This window comes from Siphateles boraxobius, unplaced genomic scaffold (genome assembly GCF_051911475.1).
Source record: "Siphateles boraxobius isolate OS27281-9 unplaced genomic scaffold, OSU_SipBor_1 6, whole genome shotgun sequence".
Classification (NCBI taxonomy): Eukaryota; Metazoa; Chordata; class Actinopteri; order Cypriniformes; family Leuciscidae; genus Siphateles; species Siphateles boraxobius.
In genome coordinates this window covers 25,865,088-25,879,507 of record NW_027509186.1, presented here as the reverse complement: position 1 = coordinate 25,879,507, position 14,420 = coordinate 25,865,088, and the positions used below count along the sequence as shown (strand labels likewise).

Genomic DNA, 14,420 nt, shown 5'->3' with positions numbered 1-14,420 from the left:
ACAGGTTGAAAACGTTCCTGAGGTTCTCCGTCCTACAGTTGCGATGTGAAATGAAACTCATTCACTTAAAATGGCGACGCTTCTTCTCCGAGGAGAAGGGGACGGGCTTATCGTACGTGAGTCATGACGTCGTCTGTCACGGAAATGACCGATGGGGCCATGAGGAACAATACATTATTTTTGAATATATATATGTGTAATCACAATATTTTTGTGACTCCAGATTATTCAATAATAATACAAATATTTTTAACATATTTCAGTTTCTTTATTACATGCTGCTTTTTATTTTTTATTTTAATAAAGAAAGATTTTTTACTAACCTGTATTAATAGTATTATTAAAATTAATGATAGTAATGGTAACAATAATTTAAATAAGTCATTCTAGCCTGGGGCTCCTTTGGAGTTTGGTTCGGGCCCTGGACCCATGGTTGTGAACCATTGCTTTAAATCGCCAGTAAACTGCAACACAGTCATTCTGAAATGCTTATTGACTCTGTGACACGATCAACTGTTCTTGAAATATAAATTATGTATAGTCCAGAATAAAAGGCTATGATGAATGTTCTGTAACATGAAATAGTATTGGCTTGGTGTAAAACTGATTTTAAACTTTTTAAAAGTTCCTGCCCTGGGGGCATTATGTCCATAAATAGATATATCCCACCCTACATTAAACTACATGTTCTTGGATTAAAATATCAGTTTCTTATAGACTAAAATATTTAATTGAATGTAGCCTCAATTACTCATTCGCCTGGAAACAATCATTTAATGATATGAACAGGTATGTAGCTATATTCCAATAAACATATTATATTTTATCTCTCTATAAGGTTAAGACTATTACTATTTTGTAGATTATACTGTTAAATTTAGATTAAAATTAAAATCAAGTTAGATCTTCATATATATATTGACATTGAATAATTCTTTGAGAATGTTTAAAAATAAAAAAGACACTTTATTCTTTGAATTCTAATGTGATTTATGAGTCAATGTTATAAAGAGACTTATGTTTTATTTATATGTAAGTAGATTATAACACAATGCTATTTGGATAAAAAGAAAAAGGAAACCATATTCTTTACTATTTCTATGGAGGACATGTTTTAAAAAAAGAAGTCAGGGATGTACACAGTGCACAATCGTTTAATTTGAATTAAAAATAATTCAAACATGTATTCAATACATTGTGTGATGTATTTAAAAGCTTTAGAGTGTATCCATGTCCATTGTTGTGCTCTGAATCTGGCGCTTTTGCCCAACTCACACGTCATCATTGTGCGCCTTTACGAAGCGGCACTTCTATCCCATTGAATTGGCAGTGGAAAAAACAGAGCGTACAATATTCAAGCTGACCTCTCAGGTAATTTCTTACAACTTATTATTAAAAACGGAAATATTTTGAAATGATTGATACCATCGAAAAAGAAGACAATATTATCAGCGAGGAGGAGGCTGCACAATATGATCGTCAGATTCGCCTCTGGGGTCTGGATGCTCAAAAGAGGTTTGTGGACAACTCGATAACTTACATAAAAAACAAACGTGTTCATGTTATTATTATAAGAGATTTGCAAGTTTAAGAATAATCCTCTTGCAAAAATCCTAAACATTTCAAACGCATTATTTGTGTATGTTTCACATTCGTGCTTTTTGTATGAAACAAAAATAGTTGCAAACAAAACAAAAATGGGCCTCCCCTCGAATTCATTTTTGATCTAGTTGTGCATAAACAGTAAACAATATAATGTAACATAATATATGACGTGTATATAAATGTTGCATTTTCAGACTTAGGGGATCACGTGTACTTCTTGTTGGACTCCGGGGACTTGGAGCAGAAGTAGCAAAGAACCTTATTTTGGCCGGAGTCAAAGGACTAACTCTCCTGGACCATGAGCAGGTATTAATTATACTGACATAAAGGGATAGTTCACATCATTCTATCATCATTCGCTTATCTTCTTATTCATATTCTTCCAAATCTGACTTTTTTTCCACTGTGGAACAGAAAAGGAGATGTAAGGCAGAATGACAAGAAGTCGTCATACATGTTTATTGTATGGAAAAGACATGCAATAAAATTGAATGGTGGCTGAGGCTCATAACAGCACCTTAACAACTACTTAACTAATTGGTATTTTCTATGACTTCCATTAATTAGGTGACAGAGGAGTCCAGACGTGCTCAGTTCTTGATTCCTGTGGATGCAGATGGAAAAAACCAGGCTCGGGCCTCTTTGGAAAGAGCTCAGTTCCTCAACCCAATGGTGGAAGTGAAGGCAGACACCGATCCAGTGGAAAGCAAGCCGGATGACTTTTTCTTCCAGTTTGATGCGGTGGGTGCCAGAATCTGTAGACTTGACAAACCTAAAGCACACAAAAGACAGATGGACAATCTTTTATCATATTCTAAACTACTATTTGATTATTGGTCATCAAACAAATATTTAAGAGACAAAAGTGTATTGTAAACAAAATAGAATAAAATCATGCAAAACAGCATTGGACCAAATGTGCTATGCAACTTTATTGCACATATTACAATATATCTTTTTGTACAAAAATCCCATGAGAAATGTATTAATTCTATGGAAAATTTGATGGACAGGAACTGTCTTTTTGACTTGCTGTAATTTTAAGTTGGATCAGGTGTGATATTTTTTTTTAGTTGAAATTTAATAAGAAAAAAACGTACAGAAGAGTACATATAACTATACATGTCAGGAGTAAGAAAAATACGTATGGGAAAAAAAGAAGAGAAAGGCATTTTACATAAAATAACTTTTTACCTATTAAACAGCTGTATAGTTTACCTTGCTTTAAGTTAAACTTTTTGATATTGTTTCCAAAGATATTTTAACATCAAAAATAAAAATAAAATGTTTTTTTTCATTCCATTTGACTTTATGAATATAGTAATGGACAATTATAATAATTAATTCAAATATAAACATACATTTTTTTTATTACCATCATTATCAGGTGTGATTGAGGTTCATCAATGATAGATTGTTTTCCTTTGTGCCTTTCATGTCCAGTAGATGTCACTATACACAATTGATCATTTTTTTAGGATAGTTATCTTCTTTTTTCCCTTATTTTCCCCTTAACCTCAGCGTGAACCCATCTATGAACAGCCAGCATCAGATCTAGGCACAGACTTTTATCTGACTCTTTGAGTTTGGTCTTTTCTAAGCGTGTGCTCTTTTCCAAGCAAATTATATGTTCCAGGCCATATTTTCTATAAATCAGGACTCTGTTGTTGGCTGTGGAAGATGCAGTCACAATACATACCTTGTTCAAAGCACAAATCAGTCAACTTCTCTCTTTCTGGGAGCTGTCTGAACTGTCACTCTGGGAGTGCTAGAGAGAGTTCAGGAGGAGGGGGAAGAGATGGTTGGACACAGACTGAGGAGGGGGATGGGGTTTTAACATCATCTATTCTCTTTCATCTGCTTCTCTTGATATTTCATTGAGAAGTGCACAGAAAACATTGTGTGTGTATGTCTTTGTCTTCTCTTGTTTATGTGTGGTCTTTTTTTAACATGCGATTTCCTAATAAACAACGCATGTTGTTTAGTAAAGAGATTGCCAACAATACACTGAATTAATTCATTGTCTGGACCTGTACATACATGAAAAGATCATTTGAGACAACAGGTACTAGAAGGTTTTGTGCAACAAATACAAAGCATTTTTAGTGCAGGTGTTGTTTTTCAGAATCACAAATAAGTGATTTATATCTATGGAGGCCCATTTCTGCTACATAAGAAAAAAACATATTCATATTAATGATATAAAAAGTCACAATAATGAGATAAAGTTGTTAGATATAAATATAGATAATTATGATAAAGTTACATAATTATTTTTAGTTATGAAGTCATCATTTAAAATGTATAATCTTAATTATGAATTATCATCATCATCTTCCGCTTATCCGGGGCTAGGTCGTGGGGGCAGCAGTCTAAGCAGAGATGCCCAGACTTCTCTCTTCCTTGACACTTCCTCCAGCTCTTCCGGGGGGACACCAAGGCTTTTTACAGACCAGCCGGGAGATATAATCCCTCCAGCCTGTCCTAGGTCTTCCCCGGGGTCTCATCCCGGTGCGGAAGAGAAGGCATCCAGGAGGTATCCAGAACAGATGCCCAAGCCACCTCAGTTGGCTCCTCTCAATGTGGAGGAGCAGCGGCTCTACTCTGAGTGAGAGTAAAAATTATGAACAGAACCAGTGACAAAGGGGAGCCCTGCCGGAGTCCAACATGCACCGGGAAAAAGTCTGACTTACTGCTGGCAATGCGAATCAAGCTCCTGCTCTGGTCGTACGGGGACCGGACAGCCCTTAGCAAAGGGCCCCGGACCCGATACTTCCAGAGCACCCTCCACAGGACGCCGCGAGGGACACAGTCGAATGCCTTCTCCAAATACACAAAGCACTCGTGGATTGGTTCGGCAAACTCCCATGGACCCTCCAGCACCTGGAGAGGGTATAGAGCTAGTCCAGTTTTCCACGACCGGGACGAAAACCGCACTGTTCCTCCTGAATCCGAAGTTCTACTATCGACTGAATTCTCCTCTCCAGTACCCTGGCATAGACTTTCCCTGGGGAGGCTGAGAACACTCTCCGGTCCCCCTTCTTAAAAAGAGGGACTACCACCCTGGTCTGCCAGCCCAAAGGTACTGTCCCCGACCACTGCGCGATGTTGCAGTGGCGTGTCAGCCAAGACAGCCCCAGAACATCCATAGACTTGAGGTACTCAGGGCGGATCTCATCCACCCCAGGTGCCTTGCCACCGAGGAGCTTCTTGACTACCTTGGTGACTTCAGCTTGGATGATGGACGAGTCCGCCTCCGAGTCCTCGGCCTCTGCTTCCTCCTAGTGATGCTCCTGGCCGAGGTCGGAGAACATGTATCCATGATAGCCAAACACGTCTCCACAGAAGACCTTAATATTCCTGAAGGCACACAGCTGGTCCACTCGCACCATGAGGTCTTTGGAGCATCTGGTCAGACAAATCTGAACAAAACAACATGCATTAATTTGTGGTTGTTTTTAAACCAGTGAACTTGTGGCATCCTTAAAACACATCTTGATAACAGAAATTGGAGGAACAAAATTTCTCTAGTCGGTACCTTTCAACCTCATGCACAATCTCAGGCTCCTTCCCCGCCAGCGAGGTGATGTTCCACATCCCTAAAGCTAGTTTCCGTGTCCAGGGATTGGGTTGTCCACTATGCACCGGCCCCTTATGGTCCCTCCTGCAGGTGGTGAGCCCACGGGAGGGCGGCCCCACTTCGCTCCTTCGGGCTGAGTCCGGCAGGGCCCCATGGGGAGAGGCCCGGCCACCAGGCGGTCGAATGCAAGGCCAAACCCTGGGCCTGGCTCCAGGGTGGGGCCCCGGCTGCGCCATGGCGGGCGGCGTCACGGTCCTTGTTTTTGCTTGTAACATAAAGGGTTTATGAACCGCTCTTTGTCTGACCCGTCACCTAGGACCTGTTTGCCTTGGGAGATCCTACCAGGGGCTTAAAGCCCCGGACAACATAGGATCGTTTGGGTACTCAAACCCCTCCACTACGATAAGGTGGCAGTTCAAGGAGGGGTATTGAATTAGATTGCGAATTAGTATGTTTCGTCAATTACGAATTAGTATGGCATAATTTTTGCTTGACTTAGCATGCCATCCTTTAGCCCTTATTTAATAATTTCGACTTATCTCAATTATAACTTGGTATGCCATATATTCCACTTTTTATCTTTTATTCTCTTTATTTTTGAGGACCAGCTGTGTGCCTCAAGAAACATTAAGGTCTTCTGTGGAGACATGTTTGGCTACCATGGATACATGTTCTCCGACCCTGAAAAGCGCTATATAAATGTAACATGATTAATTATAAATTATTTACAAAAGCATTATTTATTTTCTTATGTAGTGGAAATTTATAACATCAAAGACATTACATGATGAGGAAAAAAAGATAATAGTTCTGTCATCATTCACTCACTCTCATGTTGTTCCAAACCTGCATGACTTACTTTCTTCTGTAGAACACAAAAGGGGAAAATAATGTACTGTTCATCCTTTTCCATAATTACATTTATAGTCACATGACCTTTTATTTCTTCAAAAATAATGCAAAAGTGCTTAGAAATTGTCCATAAACATAGATTTCAGTCTGTTCCTCACACAAAGCCATCATAGAATGTAGTCATATAGACCACTTTTATGATACTTTTATTGTGTGTATTTTTAGTTTTTTTAGTTTTGTTTTTTATAGTAGGCTGGGGTGTACAGTTTGAAGGACTAAAGCCAATAACTTAATCTGAATTAAAGATTTGACCTCATGTAATGCCAAGTTACAGCTAGCGGAGACGTATGGTTAGATGCTGGTAGCTCTGATTGATATTCCATTCATTGTGGCATGATTTGTTTCTTCTTTTGCATCCTCTAGAGGTCACTGCTTGATAAAGATGTGTTCTTTGGAGTCGTCTGGCTGCCTGGAGGCACATAATGCTCACAGGAAGAATGTGTCTAAAGACAGTGTCTCACCACATGTTTCATAATGTCCCAGATGAACTTGAACAGTAGTGAAGGTGTTACTCCTAAGGGCACAACTTCATTGCAACAGTATTTCTGAGAAGTGTTGTTGATACCCAGGTGTGGATTGTGTAACCTTTGGACATCTTTTCAAAAGGGCCTGCTTAGATAATCAGTTCATTTCAGGTGTACTTTAAGTTATGAAGTCACAGATGGTCTTATGACAAGGGAAGTAAACAACCAAAATAAATAGTAAACAAACCCAATTCAGTAGATAAAGTGATGATTCAGCTGTCCTTAAAGATACACCCAGTTAACGCATCGTGGCACATGCCATTGGTATATTAGATGGGTATTAATACGCCACCACATTCTTATCTCAAACCCAAAATGGAGGGTGTGAGAGGTTTGGGACCTTGGATAAGAGTGCTAATGTTCTGGTCAGTTGTCGGTCATTGCCAAACTTTTGTTCCTCCAATTTCTGTTAGCAAGATGCGTTTTAAGAATGCATCAAGTTCACTGGTTTGAAAACAACCACATATTAATGCATGTTGTTTTGTTCAGATTTGTCTGACCAGGTGCTCCAAAGACCTCATGGTGCGAGTGGACCAGCTGTGTGCCTCCAGGAATATTAAGGTCTTCTGTGGAGACGTGTTTGGCTATCATGGATACATGTTCTCCGACCTCGGCCAGGAGCATCACTATGTAGAGTAAGTCAGGAAACGTATCTGAAAAGTGTTTGTATTTGTGTGTGAAAAAAACTATGTTCCTATTCAAACTTGCCAGAGAAAAGCCCAAAGTGGTGAAAGGGTCTAATGAGGCCAATGACGGTCCTGAGGCAAAGAAACCGAAAGTCGACCCCAGTGAGACTACAATGGTGAAAAAGGTTGGTGTGTTGGTAGATTTGATGTCTGTAAACTATATTTTCAGTGTTCTCTCACATCCTTTTGAAAGTTAAATTAATGCTTTAACTTTTCCCCTCAATCTCTCTTTATGTAGACTGCCAGTTTCTGCTCTCTCAAAGAAGCGCTGGAGGTTGACTGGACAAATGAGAAAGCCAAAAGCAACCTAAAGCGCATTCCTTCAGATTACTTTCTTCTGCAAGGTACACCTTCAGATTATTTAAATGCATTCAAAATTCAATTAATCTGATAAAAATAATGGGAAAATAGGTGTTTCCTTCCTAAATTGTGGAATTTACTGATTGATCTTCAGGTTTATTGTCCGTACTATATTCCAGATTAAAAAAAATAGTTTATGTCTGTCTGTAGACAACTGTAGGATAGAAACAATTTGGAAAAAAACATAAATATACGTTACTGTTCAAGGGTTTGGGGCCAAGAAGTTTCTCATGCTCATCAAGGCTGCATTTATTCGATCAAAATAACAATAATATTGTGAAATATTATAATTTAAAAATAAGTGTTTTCTATTGCAATATATTTAAAAATGTAATGTATTCCTGTGATGGCAAAGCTACATTTTCATCATCATTACTCCAGTCTTCAGTGTCACATGATCCTTCAGAAATCATTCTAATATGATGATTTGCTCTATATTATATTATAGCATATTATATTATATTGTATTCCATTGTATTGCTTTACTGACCACTTGTGATCGTATCAACCGAGATGGATACCAGTTGCAAACAGGGCCTTAAGTGGTTCAGTTTGTTTAGGAGACTGAATACATTACAGTTTCTTCCTGCAGTCTGTTGTATACCGTTATCAGGGGGAGGGCCTGCTGATCTGTGTAATTATAGTCAACAATTCTCTTTTTATACTAGAGCTCACCTGGTGTCCTCACTGAGACTGGTTCATTTTCCATCACAGGCTGTCCATGGCCAGTCATGTGCAGTGGCTCTCAAAAACAAAACATGCCACCTCCACACCTCTCTATCATTATAACAGACTCTGACTGCACCTCCGCCCCTCCCTCTAGTACATCTAGTATTACATTTATGGAAAAAATAACACTTCCTATTTGTGCACTGAAGCAAGAGGTTAAATACATAAAATAACACTTCCTATTTGTGCACTGAAGCAAGAGTTTGAATACATTTCTGTGCTCTAAAATGCTACACAACAGTTCAAACAGCTTTTGAGGAAGAGCCGTTTCCTCTGTCTTAACTCACTGATTTATTTGAGGTTTTATCACCCCAGTGGTGCGACTATTACATCAATGATTTTTTTTTCCAAACCCTCAGATGTTTTCACAATCTGGAGAAAATTCTATGAAGAAATTCAGCTATGAAACTTGAAATTGTATATATGTGACAGATAGAGGGAGATAACATGAATGAGTGGGTGTGTGTTTCTTTGATGTATATGTGTGTGCTTCGCTGCCAGGTGGAAATGCAGTGGGCTGAGGTTCTTTGTGGGCAGTCAAAAAGGGGAAGTGGTACTTTGGAAAATAGCCTAAAGGGGCTGAATGCCTTTTCACATGCTGCACAAATCTTCAAACATGTCTTTCCTCCACTCATGTCCTATTTTAATGTGGAAAACCACTCAGTTTCCCCACTCAGTTTCTCTTACTTCCTCCAACAGTGCTTCTGAAGTTTCGCACAGATAAAGGTCGTGATCCTCAACCAGACAGCTTTGGTGAGGACTCTCACCTGCTCTTGCAAATCCGCGATGATGTTCTCGAAACCATGGACCTGAGCTCGGAGCTGCTCCCCAACACCTTTGTCAGGTATTTACTGACCCAGAAACTTGACAAAGATAGTTAGGTCTGGTTTCAGGTTCACCAGACCCTGACCAGGTTCCCAAGTAGACCAAGTGCAACGAAATGGAACTAAAGGCAAGCGTTTTTAAAAGATTAATTATTTTTAACTAGTCACAGGCAGGCATGGCATTTAAAAGAAGAAGAAAAAAAGGAGAGGCAATGTAGCGTAGATCTTCTTAGTTTAGCCCAAAGTGTAATTCACTAGGGTATACATGCTGCATTCACCATAGACATATACGTAGATTGCTTCATTAGCAGCTGTTTCTATGGGCCGCTATATGTAAGCCATCTGCCTTAATGGAACGACATGAACACTCAAGAGCAGTTGACAGCGTTTGCATCCATAGTTATACACATGTATGAATATCTATATGTCCAATAGACTACAGCAGATGTTTTCCATAGGATTTAGTTTATCAAACATTATAATTGAAAAACTTTAGAAAGTTAGTATAGTTTTACAACCGGTAATATTGAGTTAATGCATATAAAAAACAACACATTCTCAGCTGTGAAAGGTTACCCCATTTCTTTGGAAATTTAAATCTCTGCGTTTTTTACAAACAGAGGCTGCACAATGTTGTTGCATCTTGGAAAACTCATTGGTTTTTACTGTGAGTGACAACAGCATCTGAAATGTTGGTCGTACCAAGATGGCGGACCAGCGACATGTCTGGAACAGTCGAATGTGGCATCTACGTATACATATCCATGGCATTCATGCCATGTTGTAATTACTGTAATTACGAGATAATAACTCATGATGTTCACGTCCTCTGACTCGGGTTTTAAGAGATTCTATGTCAACACGATCAACAGCAAAATAAATTTGCCACGGTCAAGTGGTACAACGTTCGAAAGTCGGAACTCTCAGAAAATTCACAAAGGTTACATGACGTGAAAGCTTTTACAAGTCAGAATCGTATAATTATATTAATTCCTACATTCTGTGCGTGATAATTTTGTTACATCATAGTACGCGTGTATTGCTCATGCATAGGCTGATTTTTCTAACTGCAAATCTCAGGTCACATATTAGCATTTTTTTATTTTTAACATATTAGTTGTGTTAGGTTTCGCTTGCGCAATTAGTTGTGTAAAGTGGTTAAGGGAAACACGCAACTTTAGTTTAAATGAGTAGAAGACATTTTTATCAATTATAACTTATGGTGAGAAATAACACAGACAATGGACAAAGATGAAACTTTCTAGTGTGCATGTATCGAGCGCCTGTGTTCACGCACACTATCAAATGGAGTATATGCGTTGAGCTGTTCGGATATACTAAGCTACGCATAAAAACTGAATTACACTTTGTGATTTTCTCTCAAAGTTAACTACAAATCAGGCTTGTGTTTTCTCCTCACAGTTACTGTTTCTCTGAGATGGCCCCAGTGAGCGCTGTAGTCGGAGGTGTTCTTGGACAAGAGATTGTCAAGGTGAGATTTTGATCTATTTACATCTATGCAAAATACGTTACAGGTACTCCCACTGCACCATCTGTGTGCCATTGACATCGCTATCCCCTCGTCCTCCCAAGACACCTTCTTCCAACTTGGTTGAGTTTACATTTCTGTAGGTTATCAAAATGGCACCCCCTTCCTCGATGTTTCGTCAAATTTAAACCCGGCGATGTCAGCATGATGCAGGCGTTCCTCCGCATCCCTCAATGCTCTGCCAGCTAACCACTTGTGACCTTTTCTAACCTCAATGTCCACTTGACATACTCTTGCGTCTTTACTGTCCCGCAGCATCATAGCCTGCCATTGCAATCACCAATGATTTTACTGGCAGCTGCTGCTTGCTGTCTGTGCTATACAGGCCTATGGAGCAGAAGCTTTTCGGAACACCCAACCATCTCCTCAAATTGTTGTTCATCTTCCTTTCCGCAGTAGAGATGGGTACCTACTACCTCATAAACGAGCAGTGGCCAGAGCAATCTGGGTAGGACCCCATGCTGGTATCCCCAGGCCTTATACTGCCTAAAGACTTGATTGTAGTCAGATTTGTTTACTGTAACTTTTATTGTTCCATTTATACATGAAATCCACAGAACCATCCGCTTTCACTAGCTGCGAAAGTGACTTTTCTGATGAGGCACAGGGAGAAGCGTATGGCAGCTGCCCTCTCCATCAGAATCTGGGCTAAATCCAAAAGTTTTATCTGTTGACAGTGTGTAAATGCCAGAAATGACGAGGTAATATTCCGGTCACTGATGAAATCCAGTGGAGAGCTGCTGAAATCTTCTCATATGACTCCATAAACTGAACGAGATTAAATAAGACAAACCGTAGTGATGTAATCACTTAGTCCAGAGCGGATAATTACACCTGGATTATGGACATAAAGAGGATGTCCTGTTGCGTGGCCATGTAAAAACAAAAACCCATTCCAGTTACACAGAACGGAATACAGTAAATGATAAACGTCAATGTCTCTCTTAGAGGCTGATGTCATAGCCCTGGCCGGGATGCGGTGGGGTCTGTGTGAGGCTGGGGATAAGGGCTGTGTGGGGTGATGGAGTGAACGCCATGGTCTCGGAGGCGGTGGCTGGGCAGGCCTTGAACCCACATGGCAGTGGAGTGAAGCCAGGCTGTCTCGCCATCTCCCTGCATGATGAAACAGGCTGCAATTCGCATATGGCTCTCTGTTCCTCGCTGCCCCTCGCCCATCAGTCTTCATCGCCACAACAGAGAATGTGTCCGACGCATTCGATCAAAGCACTTAATTACAGAATTGTAGGTCTGTGGCGTCACATGTGCCTGAAGGAGATTTGTTTGCATGTGTTTGACAGGCGCTGTCTCAGAGAGATGCTCCGCACAGGAACTTTTTCTTCTTCGACGGCCTGAAGGGCAGCGGAGTGGTCGACTACTTCGGATCCAAATAAGTGGCCCCCAGAGAACACAGAGATGTGTGGCAATGCATGTGTGCTCTCGAAACACCATGGATTTATCCTCTGCCAGTGGCCGCAGGCATCAAAATCTGTCTTTTGGACGGTACCTTTGTGTAGCAGTATGCCACACACCGACTGATGCCAAGAGCAACTAGAACATTTTGTCCACACGCTCTTAAATATTCATGCACATGTTTTTCAGCAGGGTTATGTGATTTCTACGTTTTGTATAAAAAATAAATAAAAGGCCAATGGAAATAAACATGATTTGGATTGTTTTGTGCTTCTCAAGTCATCGATTTCAATAATTTCCTCTAATGTGTTGCCTAAGATCTCTTTTCAATGTTAAATTGCAAAAACAAATGAAGCAAACAACTTTAAAGGGAATTTTAAATTAATGCAGAAATGTCTAATACTCCCTTGAGCCATTTATTTCAGAAAATTAAACAACACAAATCATCCGATTCCCACTCTGAAATGAGGCGGGGTGATTTTTTTAATGCTTGTGCAGTGAAAGCCTGAGGTGTATTTTGAAGTATCTTGTCAGGTGTAGGTTTTTTTGGGTGACGTGCGTAACGGGAAGTTCATTTATTAGCTCAGCCCAGGTATGTCATTTACTGGAAGTAGACACTCATATGTTTTGATTTTTATGATTTCAAAGAAGGAAATGATCCTGCCCGTCCAGTTATAGGCAAAGAGGAATGCAAAAGAACGTAATGTTACTTTCAATATGATTGATAGTCCATTCATATGCTTAAGGAAACTACGGCCTCATGTAACGGAACAAACAGTACTAAATGTGTCTCATGTGTTTGGTCACATGATGTTGCGACTGTGCTGCAGACATGCAAAATCAGGACTTCAGGCCTTAAATGGCAAATTAACGTGAGCCTTTAATGACAACAGCGTGGGTGAGTCATTCTGAATCAGATGAGGAGACTGGTCAGACTGGTTGAGTCGGTGTTTAGTGGGAGTGGCAGCAAGTCTCGTAACCTTTCTTAATTGTTTAGGTTCAGGGAATACATTGACAGTGGAAACATTGGTTACTGAGTACCACTAATAGGCCAAACTTTTTGAAGATTCTTATCATTGCGGGTTTAAATTGGCATGGAAAAGATTTTTAACTGTACTGTGCTAATAATAACAACAAAACAGCTGTTAAAGTTCACTGAGAGCCAAAACTCCTACAACAGACAGGATGTCTCTGCCAACATTTACACGCCACAGTTATGTGCATGTTTTCAATGTGAAAGTCTGGGTATTATGTCAAAATTTTGATTTAAATACAAGTGGTCAAAAACAACTTTATTAAACAATTAAAAAAATTGTTTTATTAAAGTTAGCATGAAATTTAAAAAATCGTTTTTTTCTGAATGCATGTTATTTATCTTATTGTGAATTATTCATCAGTGCATGTTTATTTACTTACCTTTTGGGGAAAAAAAATGTGATCATTTCTTGCTCAATCTCAATCTTGCAGTGAGGTGACAGACTTCTATCTGGTGACATATGCTGGACTTCTTCAATCGTTTAGTCTGTCTTACAGTCAACATCAAGCTCACGTTCAGATCTCTCAAATGTACTTCACAAAACAGAAGAAAAGATCTGTTGCTAAAATGACTTTGTAAAGCAACCCGTGTAGTCAACATTTTCTTAAAGTCCTAATGTAAGGCTCAAGCATTAAACTGATACCAATATCCTTACACCGCTTACCTGAAAGTGTCAACAGTTGATTTTATATTAATATTTGGTGTATTGTTGTTTATTGACCGATCATTGTCCATTTTCCACTTGAACCCAGTTGGTCCATCTTCAGCAGTAGTTACAATTAAATGGCATCACTTAAGGTCAAAGACAATGTCATGGCTCACAAAATATTTTTTTCACAAGACAAATGACTATACTTATGGACAATTACAAATAATATTCAAATGGATTTCATGGGTTGTTTTAAACACGTAAACCGTACTTTCTTTTTCTTGGAAATGTCACTGAGAGTACAAGTATTCATTTTAAATGGCGCTCAAGTACACTTTCACCAAGATAATGAAGTGTACAGTAAAGCCCAATTCCTTAAGTACTTCACATCGCTGCCAGTGCCAGTACAGTGAGAAATGAAACCACAGCCGCAGCTGTAAAGAGTCCCTGAATGATTAAGATCCACTGCTCTTTCTCTAGCGGTGGAGAGAGCAGGATTAATACGGACTCTGCGTTAAGCTCATCATTTTAATTAAGCAACCTTCCTCTTATCATG

At 39.4% G+C, this 14,420-nt stretch overlaps 1 protein-coding gene across 1 annotated transcript; it reads left to right on the top strand.

Annotated features, from left to right (window-relative positions):
* Positions 1-50: 50 nt before the first annotated feature.
* Positions 51-12,428, top strand: sae1 (SUMO1 activating enzyme subunit 1). Its single transcript, XM_077208434.1, has 9 exons — positions 51-1,515; positions 1,800-1,911; positions 2,173-2,346; positions 7,111-7,256; positions 7,333-7,432; positions 7,546-7,651; positions 9,096-9,240; positions 10,643-10,712; positions 12,068-12,428. The coding sequence occupies exons 1-9, from the start codon at positions 1,415-1,417 to the stop codon at positions 12,158-12,160; spliced, it is 1,047 nt and encodes a 348-aa protein (XP_077064549.1). The 5' UTR covers positions 51-1,414; the 3' UTR covers positions 12,161-12,428.
* The last annotated feature ends 1,992 nt before the right edge of the window (positions 12,429-14,420 follow it).

Excerpts from the sequence above, each read along its gene's own strand:
- sae1 (XM_077208434.1), top strand. The coding sequence starts at position 1,415 with ATGATTGATACCATCGAAAAAGAAGACAATATTATCAGCGAGGAGGAG. Across the intron at positions 1,912-2,172 it reads CTCTCCTGGACCATGAGCAG|GTGACAGAGGAGTCCAGACG; the intron begins GTATTAATTATA and ends TCCATTAATTAG. Across the intron at positions 2,347-7,110 it reads TTTTCTTCCAGTTTGATGCG|ATTTGTCTGACCAGGTGCTC; the intron begins GTGGGTGCCAGA and ends TGTTTTGTTCAG.